This window comes from Parasteatoda tepidariorum, chromosome 3 (assembly GCF_982258835.1).
Source record: "Parasteatoda tepidariorum strain Cologne lab strain chromosome 3, Ptep-v5.0, whole genome shotgun sequence".
Classification (NCBI taxonomy): Eukaryota; Metazoa; Arthropoda; class Arachnida; order Araneae; family Theridiidae; genus Parasteatoda; species Parasteatoda tepidariorum.
This window is the reverse complement of record NC_141757.1, coordinates 99215755-99234465: the sequence shown is the minus strand read 5'-3', so window position 1 is coordinate 99234465 and position 18711 is coordinate 99215755. Positions and strand designations below refer to the sequence as shown.

The 18711-nt window shown below is 28.1% G+C and overlaps 1 protein-coding gene across 2 annotated transcripts; it reads left to right on the top strand.

Annotated features, from left to right (window-relative positions):
• Positions 1–157: 157 nt before the first annotated feature.
• Positions 158–18707, top strand: LOC107444953 (flotillin-1). 2 transcript variants are annotated; one of them, XM_016059240.3, is made up of 13 exons: positions 186–304; positions 1131–1206; positions 2058–2148; positions 5346–5398; positions 5526–5669; positions 7056–7175; positions 7313–7408; positions 11114–11233; positions 12891–13105; positions 14722–14767; positions 15026–15163; positions 15260–15424; positions 16899–18707. In XM_016059240.3, exons 5-13 carry the CDS (start codon positions 5547–5549, stop codon positions 16926–16928), a joined length of 1053 nt encoding a protein of 350 aa, XP_015914726.1. In that variant the 5' UTR covers positions 186–304; positions 1131–1206; positions 2058–2148; positions 5346–5398; positions 5526–5546; the 3' UTR covers positions 16929–18707. The 2 variants fall into 2 exon arrangements, with proteins under 2 accessions (XP_015914725.1, XP_015914726.1); XM_016059239.3 differs by lacking the exon at positions 5346–5398 and having other exon boundaries at positions 158–304.
• The last annotated feature ends 4 nt before the right edge of the window (positions 18708–18711 follow it).

The window sequence follows — 18711 nt, the reverse complement described above, 5'->3', positions numbered from 1 at the left end:
TACTGAGTTATTTTTAATAATTTCATTTATATTCTAAATAAGATACAGTGAATTTAAGAGTCCTATCTTTCATTACACATATTATTTTACCTCAATTCATTCTTTGATAGTATTACTTTGCTATTTTATAATAGAATATAAAATATTACATCGATTGTGTACACCTATCGATTAATTTTTTAACTGATAGTGAAACAAAAACCGGCAATGGGTAGTATGTTTTCATTTATTGTTATGATGCCCAGATTTTGAAAAATGCCAGGATTTTTGACTTGTGGGCCAAATGAAGCATTAGTAGTTTCAGGTATTTAGATTTTTGTTCTTTAGACATCACTTTTTGTATGTTTGAATAATAAATTTTATCTATGTCGAGATATTTTCCCCGTGTATCCATATGTATTGAATGTTTCTTTTAAGTAATTGGAAAAAATAAGTTATATCTATATCAAGATATTTCTCCCATGTACTGTCATATATATTGTATGTTTCTTCCAAATAATTGAAGGAAATTATCAGTGTGACTAAATAAATTTGATTAAATAATTTCTGTATTCCGATCACTTGACATGTTTATTGTTTGGTTTGTTTATTAATTTACGAAATCATGGATATGACTTTCAAGCCAAAGGACAATTTTCAAAATTACTTTAAATATTATTTCGTTATTTCTACAAATTATATTTAAAAAAAATTTATTTTCTGCAATCAAACACATTCCGTAATTTGTGTATAAATCTGGAAACACCTTTGTGTTTAGATACTGAGTTAGTTGACTAAGTTACGTTAGACTTGGAAGTTGTTTGACACTTTAGTCAATCACTATCTTTTTTTTTCTATGTATATATAATTATATTTAGAGAAAAATAATGATTTGACCAAATTGAATAAATTCATTAATTAATCATTGCAATGACTTATTTTTTATTGTTCTTAGTATTAATTTTCCTGATTTAATGTAGAGACTAGATACCAGTATTTTCATCAAAATGATTGGAAAGTTGTGGCAACTTCCTATCAGGGGCACACGAGATACTTTTTATTTATGAATTGCGAAATTTTTTTTTACTTGTGTATTTCAGTATTTGTAAACTTTTATCATTAAACTTTTTTATTTATGATTGTCTATCTAGGATGCTGTTTGCAAAACCCAACCATTGTCCCTGGAGGCCGTGTCTTTGTTTGGCCATTTATTCAAAGAGCCCAAAAGTATGTTTTATTTCTTTTGAAACTGTTGTTTGCTTAGCAGTATTTTTATAAAATTACAAACATTATTCTCTTTGGGAAATTTTTGTTGCTTTATAAATAAAAAGATAAAAAACATTTCTTAATTAATGAACTTCTTAAAAATTTAAGTTTTGTAACATTTTATGTTAATGCTGTTTCATAATTAATATTACTTTTAATTCTTTGAGAATAAATCCTGAAGTTATGGATTGGATTTAAGCTGCATGCTTCCTAAAAGCTTTCTTTTCCCACAGTGTTTCATAGGAAAATAATGTCTAACATAGAATAATTTAATACATAGAATTCAAGAATAATTTAAAGTTTAACACTTGGAGGGTTAATTAGTTTTAATGAGAAATATTTAATAGCAATTTATATATTTCATTGTGTTCTGTAAGTTAAAATGCTATACTGTAATGTTCATTGTTTTGAAGAAGTACTCTCATTTTCTTATAAAATGGTTACATCTTGTACGTATGTATGTATGTGTGTGTAAAAAACTGTTTATTAAAATATAAACTTGCATATTTTACTTTTGATCGTCATATATTGAAATATTAAAGAAGAAGTTATTGAAATAAAATATTAATAAAATTTTTTACTCATTTTATTTGTTTTTTATCGAACACAATATTTATAATTTTGTAAAAATAGTTTCCTCTTAATGAATTCTATAATTAATATCTGAATAATGATACTTTAAAATGTGATTTGGAAAAAAAAAAAACACTTTAGGAAGTGCTAAAAAGTTTGTTATGAAAATAATAAAATTGTTGAAAAGTGTGATGAGCTCTCTGCGTTAACTTGTATTGCCATATTTTTTTCCCTTCCAGATTAACGTTAAATACCATGACTCTGTCTATCGAAAGTCCCAAAGTATACACACAGCAAGGAGTTCCAATATCAGTTACTGGAATAGCACAAGTATTTCTATTTTATTTATTTCTTCAAGTTGCAGTTATTATTAACTTTAGCTTATGTTAATATTGTATGCTTTTATGTAAAGTTTGCATAGCTTTTAATTATGTATATGTGTATAATAATTATAATCTAATTTTTTACTATACAAAACTTTTGTATTATGAATTTGAGTTGGTAAAAACCCACTTTTGTTACATACTTGTTGTTTCTTTAATTATTAAATTTACTAATGAATGCAGCAGATCAATTTGATGAAATCTGAGGATATTGATCCATGTTAATGGTAGATAATACTCATAATTATGAATTAATAACAAATTTAAAAGTAAAATTAATTTAAAGGATTAATTATGAGTGTAATACTTCTTTATTTTTATTTTCTTTTGAAAATAAAATATGAAAACTTTTGAATAGAAAGTATAGCTTTAGAAAAATCTACTTTTCTTCTCCTATATATTAGCATTGAATGTAAAGAGACTAATATGTTGTTTTTTACAATATCTTTGTTTAATATTGCATTTTAAGTGGAATTACAGTCTACTCTTTTTAGTTAGATCTACATCTACCCTTCCTTTATAATAAATGATGTATTAAGCCCTGTTTGCCATACCATTGACACAATGCTATGTTGATGTCGGTTAGAATGTCCACACTGTTCATTCCACGACTTTTGTCATTAAGATTTAGAAAAAGTTTCAAATGAATTATTTAAACCATTATTTCCTTTGATATTACCACACGGAAAATGTAAAACACTTTGAATCCCTTTTGAATGAAGTGTAACATGATCCCCTATATTCCTATCTTGAATATTAGGTTGATGCTATTTGTGCTTATTTGTAATCTGTGTAATTTTCTTTTCAAAGGATACAATAAATTTATCTAACGTAAATCTATCTTTTCTTGTTCGAAAATTATATTTATACTTTTTGTAAAACATCCGTCCCCTTGTGTGGTTAATTTTCAAGTTTAAACATGTGGTCTTCACAGTTATCTTGATTTGTGTTTTTTCTCCCCACACTAGCATATTATTTTTAATGCATTTTCACCAATGAAGTATTATTTTAAAGGGTTATTTTACAGATATAATGTAGAAGAAAAGTTGCATTGTTAAAATTTTTTCTGTTATTTGCCAAATTTCTACTAAGGAAAGCATTAGGTACTATGTTTGAATTGGTTAAGTCTTTTTTTAACTTTGTGTTGATACTAAAGGTATTTTTGTGCACTAATGATACAACGACTTTTCAATCTAACATCTGTTTTCCCCAGGACCACAAATGTCCTTATTTTGCGTGCTGACTGTAATACATATATTTCTTTAGCTACATTCATCAACAATAACTGTGTTTTTTTTACACACAGCAAGGAGTATACACACAAGGAGTATGAAGTAATTTTCATTTCAGAATGTAGCTTCTTTGTTTATGAGTTTCAAAATTGCTAATATTCTAAATTTTAGGTGCTGTGCTATAGAAAGATTTTAATTTGAACTTGACTTATAAATGTATTTTCATATTTATGTAATTATTTTTTATTTAAAAGAACTTCTCAAGTTCTAAAAAAGATATTGCTAAATTAACAACATTATAATGTTTCTGTGTATTGATTGAGGAGCGACACAACTGAAATAAGTTGAATATTGAGGAGAGTAAGTTAAATATTATTTCTCAAAAAAGCAGAAGCTGTTAAGGGGGAAAAATAAAATGAAAGCCAATATGATCTTTTTTTCTTCAGTCAGTCAGTCAAAGATTAATTTCTTATTCTATATAAGTTTGTCATTTAGCATACTTTCACTTAAACCGTACATTTTCAATGGTCATTGCCTCTATTGTTGTATGGACTACTTCTATGCTTTATAGTGCTGTTATGTAATAGCAATTATATAAAACAATTATATAATACAGTTGATATTGTTAATTTTTTATCTATTTTTTATGCAAGTAATGGGATAACATTCCACAATTGAAACTAAAATGCATGCAAACTTTTGAAGCATTCTTAAACTATCCTGATTGCAATGGTGTTTTTACTTATGATTCATTCACATCTGCTGATATTTTATGGTAGCATTGTGGTCAGTGCTTGTTGGGAGCACTATACAAATCAATTAACCATAGCTGATATTAAAATATGTTGTCAAAAGTGGCATTCAAATTTTTCATCTATAGCTAAGTTTTGAAACTGTGTCACAAATGGCAATTATGGACACTATTGAAGTGAGCAATTTGTCTTCATTTTTAAATTTTAACTATTTTATATTGAAATTAACACAGTAATAGATACCTGTGGTGCACATTTACAAAAAAATGTTTGAGCAAAAAATATATTCTAATAGTTGATTGTCACTCTGTTTAAGTTCTGCAAAATGCATAAAAAACAAGGCTTTTCAATACAGTCTGGTTTCAGTAATAAGTAAACTTCAATGCTTCGTCTGACTGTCTTTTATTCAGGGCTCCAACTTTATATCTTTGTATGTTGAGTGAACTAAAATTACATTTACAACTTTGAGGCTCAACGACATTTAATGTAAATAAAATTTTGTTGATTTGCATGTCTCAGCTGTAGATTTTCAGAAGTGATACCGATCACTATAGTAGCTTTTAAATTAAAAATACAAATTAAAATGTTTTGTATAAAGTTGTGAAAGAATGAAACATGAACATATGGGGAGAAATTTTTTTAATGCATATTTTTTCTTTTTTGTTTGCAAGCTAAAGTTCTTTGTTCATTAGGTTACATGAACCTCTCATTTATGGAAGTCATAAGAAACAGTTATTTAGAAATTATATTGTGTTAAAAAAAATTCCACTTTATTTAGAGAAAAACATGTAAAGTGGTTAAACTATGATATTTTATTCATTTTTTGGGGTTAATCTGCAAATAAATTGGAAAGATAGTTATGGTCCACTTTGTGTTTTCAATTTTTATTCAAGCCCTAGTATGCAAATTTATTTATTAAAAAAAAGATTGAAACCACTGAGGTATTAAAATGATTACTATGATTTTCTTTGTATGATTTCATTTATTTTATTTTTAATTATGTATCTGTTAATGATTTTGTTTTAAGCTTAAAACTCGAAAAAGCACCCTGTACAATTGGTGCTATTGGCATATTTAGTTATTTATTATTTTATGTTTATTTTGTTTTCTTTAATTAAAATTTTATTTTTATTTCATTGAAATCTGTATATTTATTACAGATTGAGTTTCACTTTTGTTTAGACATTTGTTTGCAACGAAATTCAGATGTAATGTGAGTAAATACTTTTGTCATTCTATCTTTAATGAAGTGATTCAAAACAGTATTGGTTGTTTTTTGAAAAGCCAATTTAACACATTGTTTTTCTACTAAATTATTCAATACTTCTATTTAAATTCAGGTCAAAATTCAAGGACAGAATATGGAAATGCTCAGAGCTGCATGTGAGCAGTTTTTGGGTAAAACCAGTAAACAGATTATGGACATAGCTAAAGAAACATTAGAAGGTCATCAACGTGCAATTATGTGTACTATGTCTGTTGAGGTAATTGTGGCTGCTTAGTTTTGATTTTACATGCTTGTCGTTTGCTCATTTCAAATGTATGCTTTGTTTTTAATACTGTGGAACCCAACTATAATGAATTCGGGATATAGTTAACGCTCGGTCATAGTGATCTGTTTTAGTGGTCTTTTCTGAGCTCCCATTCAACAAACATTATTTTATACACTTATAGTAGACAGCTAAAAATTTTTAGTTTCTTAACAGTAAACTCTAATTTGATTTGCTCAGTTTTTTTTTCATATTTAAAACTTAAAATTTGCAGAGTTGTGATTTGCAAACGATGATATTTCTTTATATTACGTCAACTCTTACTCTTGCATGCTCTTCACTGTAAAATTAGAGTGCATCAGATCAGATTAGGCATCAGATTCCTCATCATGCCCCTTCCTAGTGCTGAGGAAAGACAAGACATTTTGATAAATTTTATTTTGGAAGTGAAATCACCATTAAGGGTTCTGATTTTTTTTCCCTGGGGAAAGTGAGAACTAGAAAATACTGGACTCTTTACTGTTTTTTGATACAAAAATTAGTAAATTCTACTTAAAATCCAATTATACTTTATTGCAAAGTGCTAATTTATTCCATAGAATTGAAAAAAAAATTATTATTTTTCTTTTTAATATTTAATATATTTACTCAGTTACTGATTCATAAGCGAATTATGTTCTATTGTGATCTCTATTTCCAACAATACTATTGTCAAATTCTGAAAAATAATTTTTCAAATAATTTGTTATATAGTGAATTACTGTTTATAGTGAACTTACTACTGTTTCTGCAGACAGTTCACTATAACGTTGTTCAATTGTTATACAAATTATACAATTGGCAAATTGAATCTGTTTCGTTTCTATTGCTTATTTCCATAACAATTAGACAATTATTTTTGTTGAATTACGGGATGAAGTATAATTACTCAAATTTATGAATAAGTTTATACTTATAGGTAGTAGTTTTTTTCTTTGAGTTTCTATTCAGTTAGGGTTTGGTTTACAGTAGATTTCACATTATTTTTTGAATTTTTAGATTTCGAATAATACTGCTATTTTGTTAAGAATTTGTTAATACGATTAAGCACAAGATATTTTTTCATCTAGTGTTTTGTTCATTTCATTAGGAATGTAGATAAAAGTTTATTGCATTTTATTTTAATCTAAGCATTCTTTCATATTCTGTTTTTTTAATAATGGGATTTTTTGATGTTTTATATAAATTTGAATGAGTTTCTTTTCTATTTATATTAGGCTATTGCAAGATGTTTTAAGTGTGATATAGTTAGTCAATAAATTTTTCAATATCTTAAACTTATGCCTACTATCTATTTTTGTTTTATCAATAAAATTGTAAATATTGACTTGCACCTTTTAGGAAATATATAAAGATCGTAAAAAGTTTTCAAAACAAGTATTTGAAGTTGCTTCTTCAGATTTAATCAACATGGGTATAACAGTTGTTTCATACACTATCAAAGATATCAGTGATGATCAGGTGTGTATGAATAAAATTAAGAAAGAAAAAAAGAATTAGTGTATTGAATATTGTAAATTGAATTTTTTTTTTACTTTTCATTAATGCAAAAGTATATTCATTATTAATTTTATTTTTTTATTAATTAATAATTTTAGGGTTATTTAAAATCTCTCGGAATGTCTCGAACTGCACAAGTAAAACGTGATGCTCGCATTGGAGAGGCTGAGGCTCGGCGTGACTCTCAAATTAAGGTAATTGCATAATTATAGTAATACATAATTAAGGTAATAAGGTGGTAATAATACAGCCATTTTTTATTAACAAAATGAAATTTTTTGGTGAAATAGTGTTTTTTAATGCATGTTTTTTAAAATAACTAAAATTTTCCACTGTCACACTGGTGTCAAGAGGTCTTCTCTATATAATTAGGAGGACATGCCAATTATTCATTGAAAAATAAAGTAATACTGCAATGACCCATGTAGGCCAAAAGATTATGGATATTAATGTTCTAAAATTTTATGATGGCTTGATAAGGGCAATGTGATCAGCGTTGCGCACAAACTATCGTTATTTCTTAGACATAACATAGTACATATAGTTTTGTAGTTATGCAAAGTGACAAAAAATGTTTTTTTCCTTGAAAAATTATTATTGATATTTTTTCTGTATTCCTTGACCAATCTTGCATTTGAAAATAGTTATTTTTCTTCGCTTTTAAAAGTTGTACAGTGAAGGACTAACTACTGAGTCATTACGGCGGCTTTAAATATTCATATATTTAGTAATTTAATTGAACCTATATAAAATGAAATTGAGTAATAATGTATTACACACAAGAAATTTTGTAATTTCTAAAATATTTTTACGGTAAGTTTGTTTCTAATTGCTTTAACTTGGTATTTAAAAAATTTTTCTACTTATCGAAATGAATATTGTATAAGTAATGTTCTGTTAAAATTATATAATCTTATATCTTTTATTCTTTTTCAATGTTAAGCTAGATAGATTTCTTAATTACTTTCCAAGTCTATATTAATTGTTTTAGGAAACAAATTTTTTATAGGAAAAATTGGGAAAGTTTTGGAATGATAATGTCAGATCGTGATTTACAGCTGTATAATTACAGTAAAACCTCGTTAAATCGTCACTCAAGGGACCGAACATTTTCGACGACTTAAGCGGAGTGACGACTTAAGTGGAGTTAGAAATTTCTTTAAAAAAACAAAAAAAAAATTGAAATTTTTTAATGGACTGCAGTAGGATTCGTTGAGAAAAATTAGATTTTTAGAATGTAATACACATGCAAATAAATGTGTAGAAAGGAATACAAATACTTTTGTATAGTTACCACTTTTTATTTTTATTTCTGAGCATTAAAATAGCTTAACATAGTGGATTGATGCAGGAATTGTTGATTGCTGTTAACCTTCTTTTCCAATATCATCAGCGCCTTGAAATCTTCCTCTGTTGTGCCTTCAATTGATGTTAAATATCGTCTAATTTTCTCTAAGGCTTCTAATGTTTCAGTCTTGCTGGGCGGAATTCCACACGAATTCTCATCATCACTATCCTCGCTGGAACTGTGTTGTTTTTCATCTAAAAATTCTGAAGTTAAATCTTTTACAGTCGCTTGTGAACAAATAGCGATGTCATTGTCAATATCGACAAATGCATTTACGTCATTGGCACTGCAACCTTTTTCATTAACAACTTGCAGCAAATTTTCTAAGGGCTCGGGGTCGACTTCTTCACAGAGGATATCTTCGGATTCTGCGTTGGCTACAAATCCCGCGTGTCTGAAGCAATTAAAAACAGTTTGCGTAGAAACTGAGCTCCAACTTCTATGCACATAATTGATCGCGTCTAAAACGGAAACTTCAAACTTTTCATTTTTATCCAATGCTTTTATCAGGTCTTTTACTAGCATTTTTTTATACTTTCTTTTGAAGTCCCGAATTATCCCTTGATCTAATGGCTGAAGAAGTGCAGTAACATTTGGAGGAAGGAAAACGATTTCAATAGCTTTTAAGCTTTCGGGCTGACTATGGGCTGTGCAATTATCGACAATAAGAGCAACTTTTCTCTTTTGGCGCGAAAACTGGGAATCCAATTTACGGATATGCCGTTCCCAAATCGTTGTAGTCATCCATGCATTTGAATTTGCTTCATATTCAACTGGCAGAGATTTAACGTTTTTAAAACAGCGTGGCCTTTTGCTCTTGCCTATCACTAGTGGTTTAAGCTTTTCATTTCCATTCATATTCACTCCCAGCAAAAGTGTTAGACGTTGCTTGCTGGCTTTTCCAGTGGTGCATTTTTCGCCCTTAAACGATAGAGTTTTATCAGGTAAAAGACGATAAAATAAGCCCGTTTCATCTAGATTAAAAACATTCGAGGAATCAAACCTGGATAAAATGTCCTTGAGAACACTATTCCTCCAATTTTCTACAGCATCACCATCAACAGCTGCGGCTTCCCCACAAATCGTTTTAAAAGAAAGACTATTTCTGTCCTTGAAACGCTCAAGCCAACCATTGCTGCAATGGAAATCTTCTATGTTCAACTCCTTAGTAATTTCCATCGCTTTTTCTTTAAGAATGACAGAAGAAATAGGCACATTTTGCGATCTTGCATGCTTTAACCATCGAACTAAAATCTCCTCGATCTCGTCAAACTTTGATTTCCTCATTCTCTTTCTATTGTCTTTGCAGTCTGCTTCTTCAATGGTTTGCTTTGATGATAGAATATCACTTAAGGTAGTTCTCGGAATATTGTGTTCTTTTGCAAAAGCTGTTTTCGAAACATTTGACTTTTCAAAAAGTGCAATTAAGTCCTTTTTTTCTTTAAGAGATAGCGAGGTAAGTTTTCGTTTTCCCGGCATTTTGAAACGTAATCAAATCACAATTTTGTAAGAAAATAAAATGGCCCTTATAGCGGGGCTTACTCGCTATGAAATGAAGTCCTACTGAAGTACGTACAATAAAGAAAAACGTCTACACTCGACTGAGTCGGAGCAAGAAGTGAGAACTTTGAACGATTGGCATGCAAAATTCCAAGAATCCCCTAAAAGGAAAGGAATGCTCACAGCTGTAGAGCGAACTTCGTGGGTGGTCAGAAATTCCCCGAGATACTTGAAGTGAAAGGGGCGGGTTTGAAAAGATAACAGTACGAAAAAAGATAACAGTATACAAAAATGCGAAAAAAGATAGGTTTGCCATTTTTTGGGGTGACGAGTTATCCGGAGTAGAGTTAAATTCGATGACGGGTAAAAGAGGGTTATTTTACATTATTGTCTATGAGGCTTAGTCGGGACCACAGGAAAATGACGACTTAAGCGGAGTGACGACTTATCAGGGTGACGACTTAATGAGGTTTTACTGTATTTGAAATATTTATTTATCTTAAAAATAAATAAATGAAATAAAAATATTAGTCACTTTGATTTAGAAGTGTCTACATAATGATATGTAATTTTTATGTTTTATAAGTTGTAACGAATTTTTGCCATAATGCCTCATTTCTTGGTATGACTTGCATTTGCAATTTTGTGTTTCTGTTTACTTTGTGCCAACCCGGTGGCCGAGCGGTTAGCATTCCTGACTGCGAAGCCAGTGGGTGTGGGTTCGAATCCCAGCATGGACGTTTCACTCAATGTGTTGTCCTCTGTTGTATGTGATGTGTGAATGTGGCCCACCCTATGAACGGGTACCCGATGCAGTGTGGAGTGTGTAATGTTGCTCGCTTCTGTGACTTAGGTTCATAGGTGTCCACTGGGTAACGTTAAATGAGCTACACTTCCAGCATCTACCAAGGTAAAGAATGAAAGTTCATTGGAGAAAATTTTTTTTTCTTTGTATACTATAAATTCTTGGAATATTTAAAAATCTTTACAGTCACTATTATATGTTCTGTTCTTGTCTTAAATGAAAAATTGTATTATGGCTATTTTATAGGAAGCATTAGCAGAGGAAGAACGGATGGCTGCTCGTTATGTAAATGATACTGAAATCGCCAAAGCACAAAGAGATTTTGAACTTAAAAAAGCTGCTTACGATATGGAAGTGAACACAAAAGTAAGCAACATTTTTATTCTCTCTTAAAGAAATAGGACTCTTTTTTTTCTTTTTTTAAAGGGTTTCAATGATTTTATGATATATAATTTTACAAACTACAATGCCCTTTTCTTTAAAATTTGTATTTATTAATTTACAATTTAAGTTATCATAATTTCTCATTTTTTTTGCAGACCTTAATGTTAAAATTTTAATTTGAATATTTTTTGATAAGTACTAATAAATGGTAAATCATTTTTATTGAAAAAGAAGTAAGAAAAAAAAAGAGACATAGCTCTGTCTGATTATCTATAATTGTTTTCTCCGTACCAAATGCATCTGTTTAGTTCATTCCAGATAAAGCCTTGATAAGTTCCCTTGAAAGTTTTCTTTCTATTGGTAGACATGAGTCTTATGACCTTAAGGAGATCACTTGATCTTCTTTCTATTTAATATCCCTTTTTTTCCTGGCAAACTAAGTTTATATAACAATATTTTTTTGTTGTTGTTGCTATGTTTGGTTTTCCTAGGCATGAAATTTCAGTTCTAAACTACTAGCCCGACTAAACTTTTTACTTGCTACTATTTTCACAAAAAATATAAACAGTTTTCAAAATATTAAGAGATGTAGTATAAAGAATTTTTCAGTGGTACAAAAATGTAAAAAAATAAAAAACTGAATCACATTCGATTCTAAAAAACATTGATATTAGTTTTGTTTCAGTGGTTTCAATGTTATCCATTTATAAGTAAAAGTCATCAAAATACTAGGAATATCAAGAAATTAAGATATCAGAAATGTCCCATATTTTTAACACTACAAATTTGTATACCACTGCCTTTTTACAATACCATATGTCCATTTCAGGCTTAGCATCAAACTCTGTTAGAGTAGGTTGACTTTTAAATATTCTGAACAACTCATCAAGTGTCTCTGTCTGTAAAAAGTTTCTGTAAGCCGTCTTTGGTCTATTGTGACAGTTGAAGCCGCTCTCACAAGAATCTGTGACCACTGGAAGAATAGCTCAAAAATGTTATAATCTAGAGATTATTCAAGAATTTTGCATCAGAGGAATTAATTAGAAATAATTAGAGATTATTCTAGAATTAAATTAAAAGAGTCTAATTTGTTGTTTATGTTTGTGTTAACTTGTAAATTGTGGTTTTATTATACTCCAAATGTTGTCTTCAATTTAATTCATGTTCATTTAAAAAATATATATATATTTGTTTTACAAAATACTTATTTACTTTAATGTGTTTGCATAGCTTTTTTTTCATCAGCTTATGATCTTGTTAGCAAAAATTGTTTTCAGAAATTATTATTTAAATTTTTTTACATATGTATATATTTTTTTTTTATCAAATTGAGCTGTAAGAACTTATAATTGTAGTAATCATTGAATGTTTCAAAATTTATGGTTTGGGAAATATAATAATCACCCTTTGTAGAGGTTACCTGTCATTTGTTGCAAGTCAAGAAATATATTCTAAAATTACTACAATTAATATCTAAAAACAAACTAACTTTTAATTATGTTTACATATGCTATTATAGTTAATATAAAATTTTTGTGCTTCTATTCTATTTACTGTTTTTTTGGCAAGAAAAAAGTTGAGGAAAATCTTTTTAACGGAATAATCAAAATCATAACCTGGCAATATTTTTTAATTACAGAGAGCTGAGTCAGATTTGGCATTTAACTTGCAAGCTGCTAAAACTCGTCAAAAAATCAAGGAAGAGCAGATGCAGGTTAAAGTGATCGAAAGAGCTCAGGAAATACAAGTACAAGAGCAAGAAATATTGCGCAGGGAAAGAGAGCTGGAGGCTACAGTTAGACGACCTGCTGAGGCAGAAAAATATCGATTAGAAAAACTGGCCGAAGCTAATAGGTAAATATGTCAGAATGCTATGACCTTTACTTGTGTGTGATACAAATGATTTTTCAAATTTGGAAGGATTGCAGTTTAGCTGTTGCTTTCTTTTCCTCTTACAATCACTGAACGGTCCCACACACTTTAACCATAAGTTATCATATTTGTTTTGTTAAATATCTAGTTATGTTAAATATAAAAAAAAGTTTCCAGTAAGGAAAAAATTAAAAATTTTACTTCACTTTTAAATGGTCCCACAGTAAACTTATTATAAAACACGGTTCCAAGTAGATGATCAAAATCAAGCATTACTGCCACTGTGAGTGACAAGATGGGTGTTGTACTTACAATTTTTGGGCCGACAATATTCAGCAGAATATTTAAAATTTGAGTTTTATACCCTCACCAATGAACAAAATAAAAATGTTGCGTCTTCTTTGTTTGAAAACTTTTATCAATAATCCTATGAAACCAACCTAATTGTGAAAATAAAATAAATAATTGAAGATAATAATTTTTTTTACACAGGTGGTTGGTAAGAGAACTGTAAAATTTTTGGGAATAGAAGATCAAAATATTTTGATTGCACCTGGTGTACAGGATGTTACATCAATCATGCTGAAATTCATAACTTCTTGTATTATTTTTTAAGGAAACATTTTCAGCATTGTTAAATGTGTGTTACGGGCTGACTTAAGAAACTAGGTATGAAACCATTGAGGCACTATAAGAACATTATATAATTTACTTCTAAAAATAATCTATGAAAAAAAATAATTATGACAGCTCATTTGCTGAAATTTTTGTTTCTTTGCGAAATTAAGTTGAACATTTTCACCTCTTAATTAAAATTTTCTATCCCTTTAATTCGTCAATTTTGTTTTCCCCAATAATATAATTCCCAAAAGTAGAAAGGTTGTATTGTCAGGATTTTTTCTTTCTCACAACGTTTAGGAATCTCGCTCTCTTATTAAACCTCTCTAAAATTTTTTAAAAAACATTTTGTTAGACTGATCAAGTATTGAGTTTTCGCAGAAACTTTTTGTTATGTTTATTTTGAACTGAGGTAGATAGGCACTTTATTTACGTCGCACTACAACTGCACAATGGGCTATTGCGATGATCTGGGAAACATCTGTGAGGATGATCCGAAGACATGTTATCGCAAATTTGATCCATTGCAGAGGGGATGGCTCCCCTGCTCTGGTAGCTGAATGACCTGCGCATGAAGTCAAGCACATTGCGGGACATTTCTTAATTGAGAAAATGATGAAATAACTAATCAAGATAATTAAATTTCATTACTTTAAAAAGTTTTTTAATTGCATTATTTAATAAAATTTGTGAACAAATGGATAAATTTAATAAAATTAACTAGTTTTTAGCATAATTCTCATTTTCATTAGCATACTATAACATGTATTTGTAGATACATGGCATCATGTAAAAATTTTCTGAATGAAAATTTCTCAATTAGGAAAAATTTATCAAGCCCTGTTTCTAAAGTTAAGTTTCAAAGCCTCTGCTTGCTTTATTTTGTTACTCTATTGTCATTGCTTATTTTAATAACTGATATAAAGAATTTCTTTCTGATAAGCCATAATTATGTTATACTTATTACATTATTTCTATAGAAATCGAGTGATTATGGAAGCAGAAGCTGAGGCTGAAGCAATTAGAGTAAGTTTAAAATAAACATGTTTTTTTTTTTTAACAAAGTAGTAATTATTTTTATTTATTTTATTTTAAAATATGTCATTTTTGAAAATTTGTTCTTTTTTTTCTTTAATATTTGCATGAATGCAAATATTAGAGAAAATAAGGAACAAATAGCAATAACTATGTATTGCAATCTAATATTTGTATTATCTCATTTAAATGTAATAATTTGTTTTTATTGCCGCAATTGGGATTACTAATAATTTTTTTTCATGATAGCTAAGAGGAGAAGCTGAAGCCTTTGCAGTAGAAGCCAAAGCTAAAGCAGAAGCTGAACAAATGGCTAAAAAAGCTGATGCATTTAAAGAATACAGAGATGCTGCAATGGTAGATATGGTTCTGGACACACTGCCAAAGGTATTTTAAATTTTCTTTTTCCAATGACTATTTTTATTGCCTCTTCTTATGATGAATATTGAACTCTCTAAAAAATTATTTACCTTCCTTAATCAGATTGCTGCTGAAGTTGCTGCACCACTTACTCAATGCAATCGAGTAGTCATGGTGTCGGACGGGAAGGGTGATATGGGGGCTGGAAAATTGACGGGAGAAGTCCTAGATATTATAGCAAATGTTCCACATGTAGTTTCTAAACTGACTGGTGTAAACATAACTAATGTAAGTTTTATACCTTGACATTCTTTATTGTAACTTGCTTTTATTTACCTCCTACCTTTTTAGGTATTCAGAAAAAAAGACCATTAAAATTGTGGATATGCCCAGTTTACAGCAAACATATACCAAAAAAGTGCCGTGTAAATTTACAAAGCTTGTTTTTACAATTGTGATCTATAGGTGGGCCCGGTAGCAGAATTTATAGAATAAATCTGTAGCACTAACTTCATATATCCAAATTTGCCTGCAACTCCAATGCATCAGACAGCGATTATTATTGTAAAACTTCAGCTTAACCCAAGAGATATGTAGCAAAATTTGCAATGGTATTTAAAAATTATAAACAAAAACTTTATATCTTATAAACTTATTTAGAATAAACAATGATACTAAAAAAAAGTAGAGTGAATCCTTACATAGCATAAGTCTGTAATAAATTAACAGAAAAGAAAAGTTTACTTTTTTTTTCTCGTTGCAGTGTTCTCTCAACTAAGCTTTGTTATTCTGATTAAAAACAAGTTTATGTTTTAAAAAGGAGTCTCAGTAATTTTTCTCCTCTTTTTTAATAATCTGAGATGAAAAATAATCTGCTGATATTACGATAATCTGCAGCGACCGCTGCCGTGCTGGAAGGTTTCTGCTACCAAGTAGATGGATATAAAAGTTAAAATTATCTTAAAATGAAGGTAGTTATTTTAAATAAAATTTAAAAAATGTTTTAAAATTTGTAATAACTATAGGGGATTGCATTTAGGCCTTTTCCTTTTTTTTAAAAGTATAAATCACCACTTTTATAACATATTACCCTACTAAGTGAGGGATTGGTTACCTTGTCAATTTCAAAAGCTATTCTCGTTCGTTGAATAATAAACAGTTATATCCTTGGAATCAAAGATTCAAGATGTATAGTAATGTATTTTTCTTTTATTTACAAATTCCATTGTAAAAGTTTTTTTAAGTCACATGAATGTTGGTTAAAGTCAAATGAACCATAAATTGCTTCAATATCTATTTTTTAAAATAAATAAATTAAGTGAATTCTATTTGTTTTCAAATTACATTGATATTTATATTTACGTACATACATTGTTGTTTCGTAGATTTGAAAAAATATATTTTTTACTTCATTAAAATTGAAGCAACTAACTTTATTACTTTTTAGTTTTTTAGGATAGTAAGAGATATTTAAGTAATACATAAGTTTGAAAAAATAGTGCATATATAATAATTCCTATGAATGCATATATAAATAATTTGTTTAATTTATTGAAATAAAATATGTCATTCTATCTTTCATCTTTTAATTGAGAATAATTTAAATTAGAAATCTTAACCTAGGTGCTGCATTTTGTAAGATATCTCTCATCGACAATTTTCCTTGGCATAAATACAATACATTTTACTTTACTACTATGAAACTTCTCTATGTTTAAATATTTTAAAAAAAACAATTACTAAATTTGTAATTTTATTCCAGTCTTTGAAAGTCGCTCAAGCTGCCACATAGAATATTTATGAATCAAAGCTACAAAAGCACATTAAATGTATGTTAACACGATTGAACCAACAATTTGCTAAACCGAAATTATTATGTATTGTTTAATATTAATTTTTTAAGCATTTTTTATATGTTTATTATGCATGTCATGAAATAAAAATGTAAAGCACTTATTTATATTTAATGGTATTATTTCTCCCTATTATGTCCATTTATGTTTAAGATAATGTGTGACGATTTCTAAACATACATCTTAGTTCATATTTATTTACATAAATTAAATCTTTATAAATATTAATATCTATTTTCAAACTATTTGCTTGCATCCTTTTTGAACAGGATATTTTCAATGCTGAAATTTTATTACGTGAACACATATTTGTTTGCTAATTTAAAAATAAATTATTAGGATTATTTTAAATTTGTAAATGCATCATGAAACTAAAAATATATTGTTTAATAAATAAATTTTGTTATTTTTAATGAACGATAAGTGTTTTTCAGTAGTCTGCTAATAATGATAAATTTCTAGGAATAATATGAGTGTTTTAAGCACAATCGTTATAAAACTTTAATATCTTAATATTTTTACTAACTTAGTGTTACAAAGAAAAAAGAATTTCAAAATCAGAAATTCAAGACTGTCATAAAATTAGTGTGTATTTATAGGAAGATAAGGATTTATACTTGTTGCTTGTTCAAGTTTTAGGGAGGGTTTCAGAAGTACTTGTATAAATAAAACGTAAGGAATATTTTAATACATTCAGAAGTGATTGTGTATTAGTGATTGTTAAGATAATTAAAGTTTTCGATTGTAATTATTGATATCAAAATCTATAAATAAACAATTCTATAATTAATGTCCAAAAAAGAGCTTTTATAGTGTAGGTAAATATACACAGATGTTTATAAAATTTCTTGTAATAGTTAATATGTATTTACTGCTAAGTAACAGTTTTATACGTAGCAATTTTCTTCCTGATTAGAAATTGGACTTAAATTTATAAATATTTTGTTTATAACAAGTTTCTTACTCTATTTTAAAATTAAAATTGCTTGACTACACAGCAACAACAGCTATACACAGCAATATTTCATTTACAAAAGTATATATAATATTCAGTTAAAAACAACAACTTACATTTTAATAGAACTGTTTGCATTTTGTATGAAACAAAACTTTATTAGGCAAAGGTTTAATGTGTATACTTAATAAAAAGCAAGTTTTTAATTTATAGAAGCAATATTTTGTTCAAGAACTGAAAAAAAAAACCTTAAAGTTTCACTATGTAAAATAGTTAATTATTGATCAGGTCGGTTATATAGTCACAATATAATATCTTACTGGTGGTTAAGAAACAAAATTTATAATTATTCTAATTAATAAAAGTATTGATCTGTAAATATAGTTACATTTAAGAAAAAAAATTTTAACAAGAAATTTTTAAACAAAACTACTTTGCAATAACTAATACTTTAATTTTTATAAATTTAGGAAAATTTAACCATTCTGCAGTGCTTAATATTTAGTGTGTGTGTTTTAGTCTTCATTTAAAATCCATTGGAATAAAGATAAAAATTTTAGTTATTTTCACTTTTTTGTCATAAATTTTATTATATATTCTCAATATAAAATATGCATATCCATTTTTTGAGAAATTTTTCATTGACTATGAAATTTCGTGTGTGTTTTTCCTTCCATTGTCCTTTAATATTTGTTTAATATTCATTTTAGATTTGATGTCAATTTTCTTGTATGTTTCTTTGTGAAATAAAAAGAAAAACCTTTTTG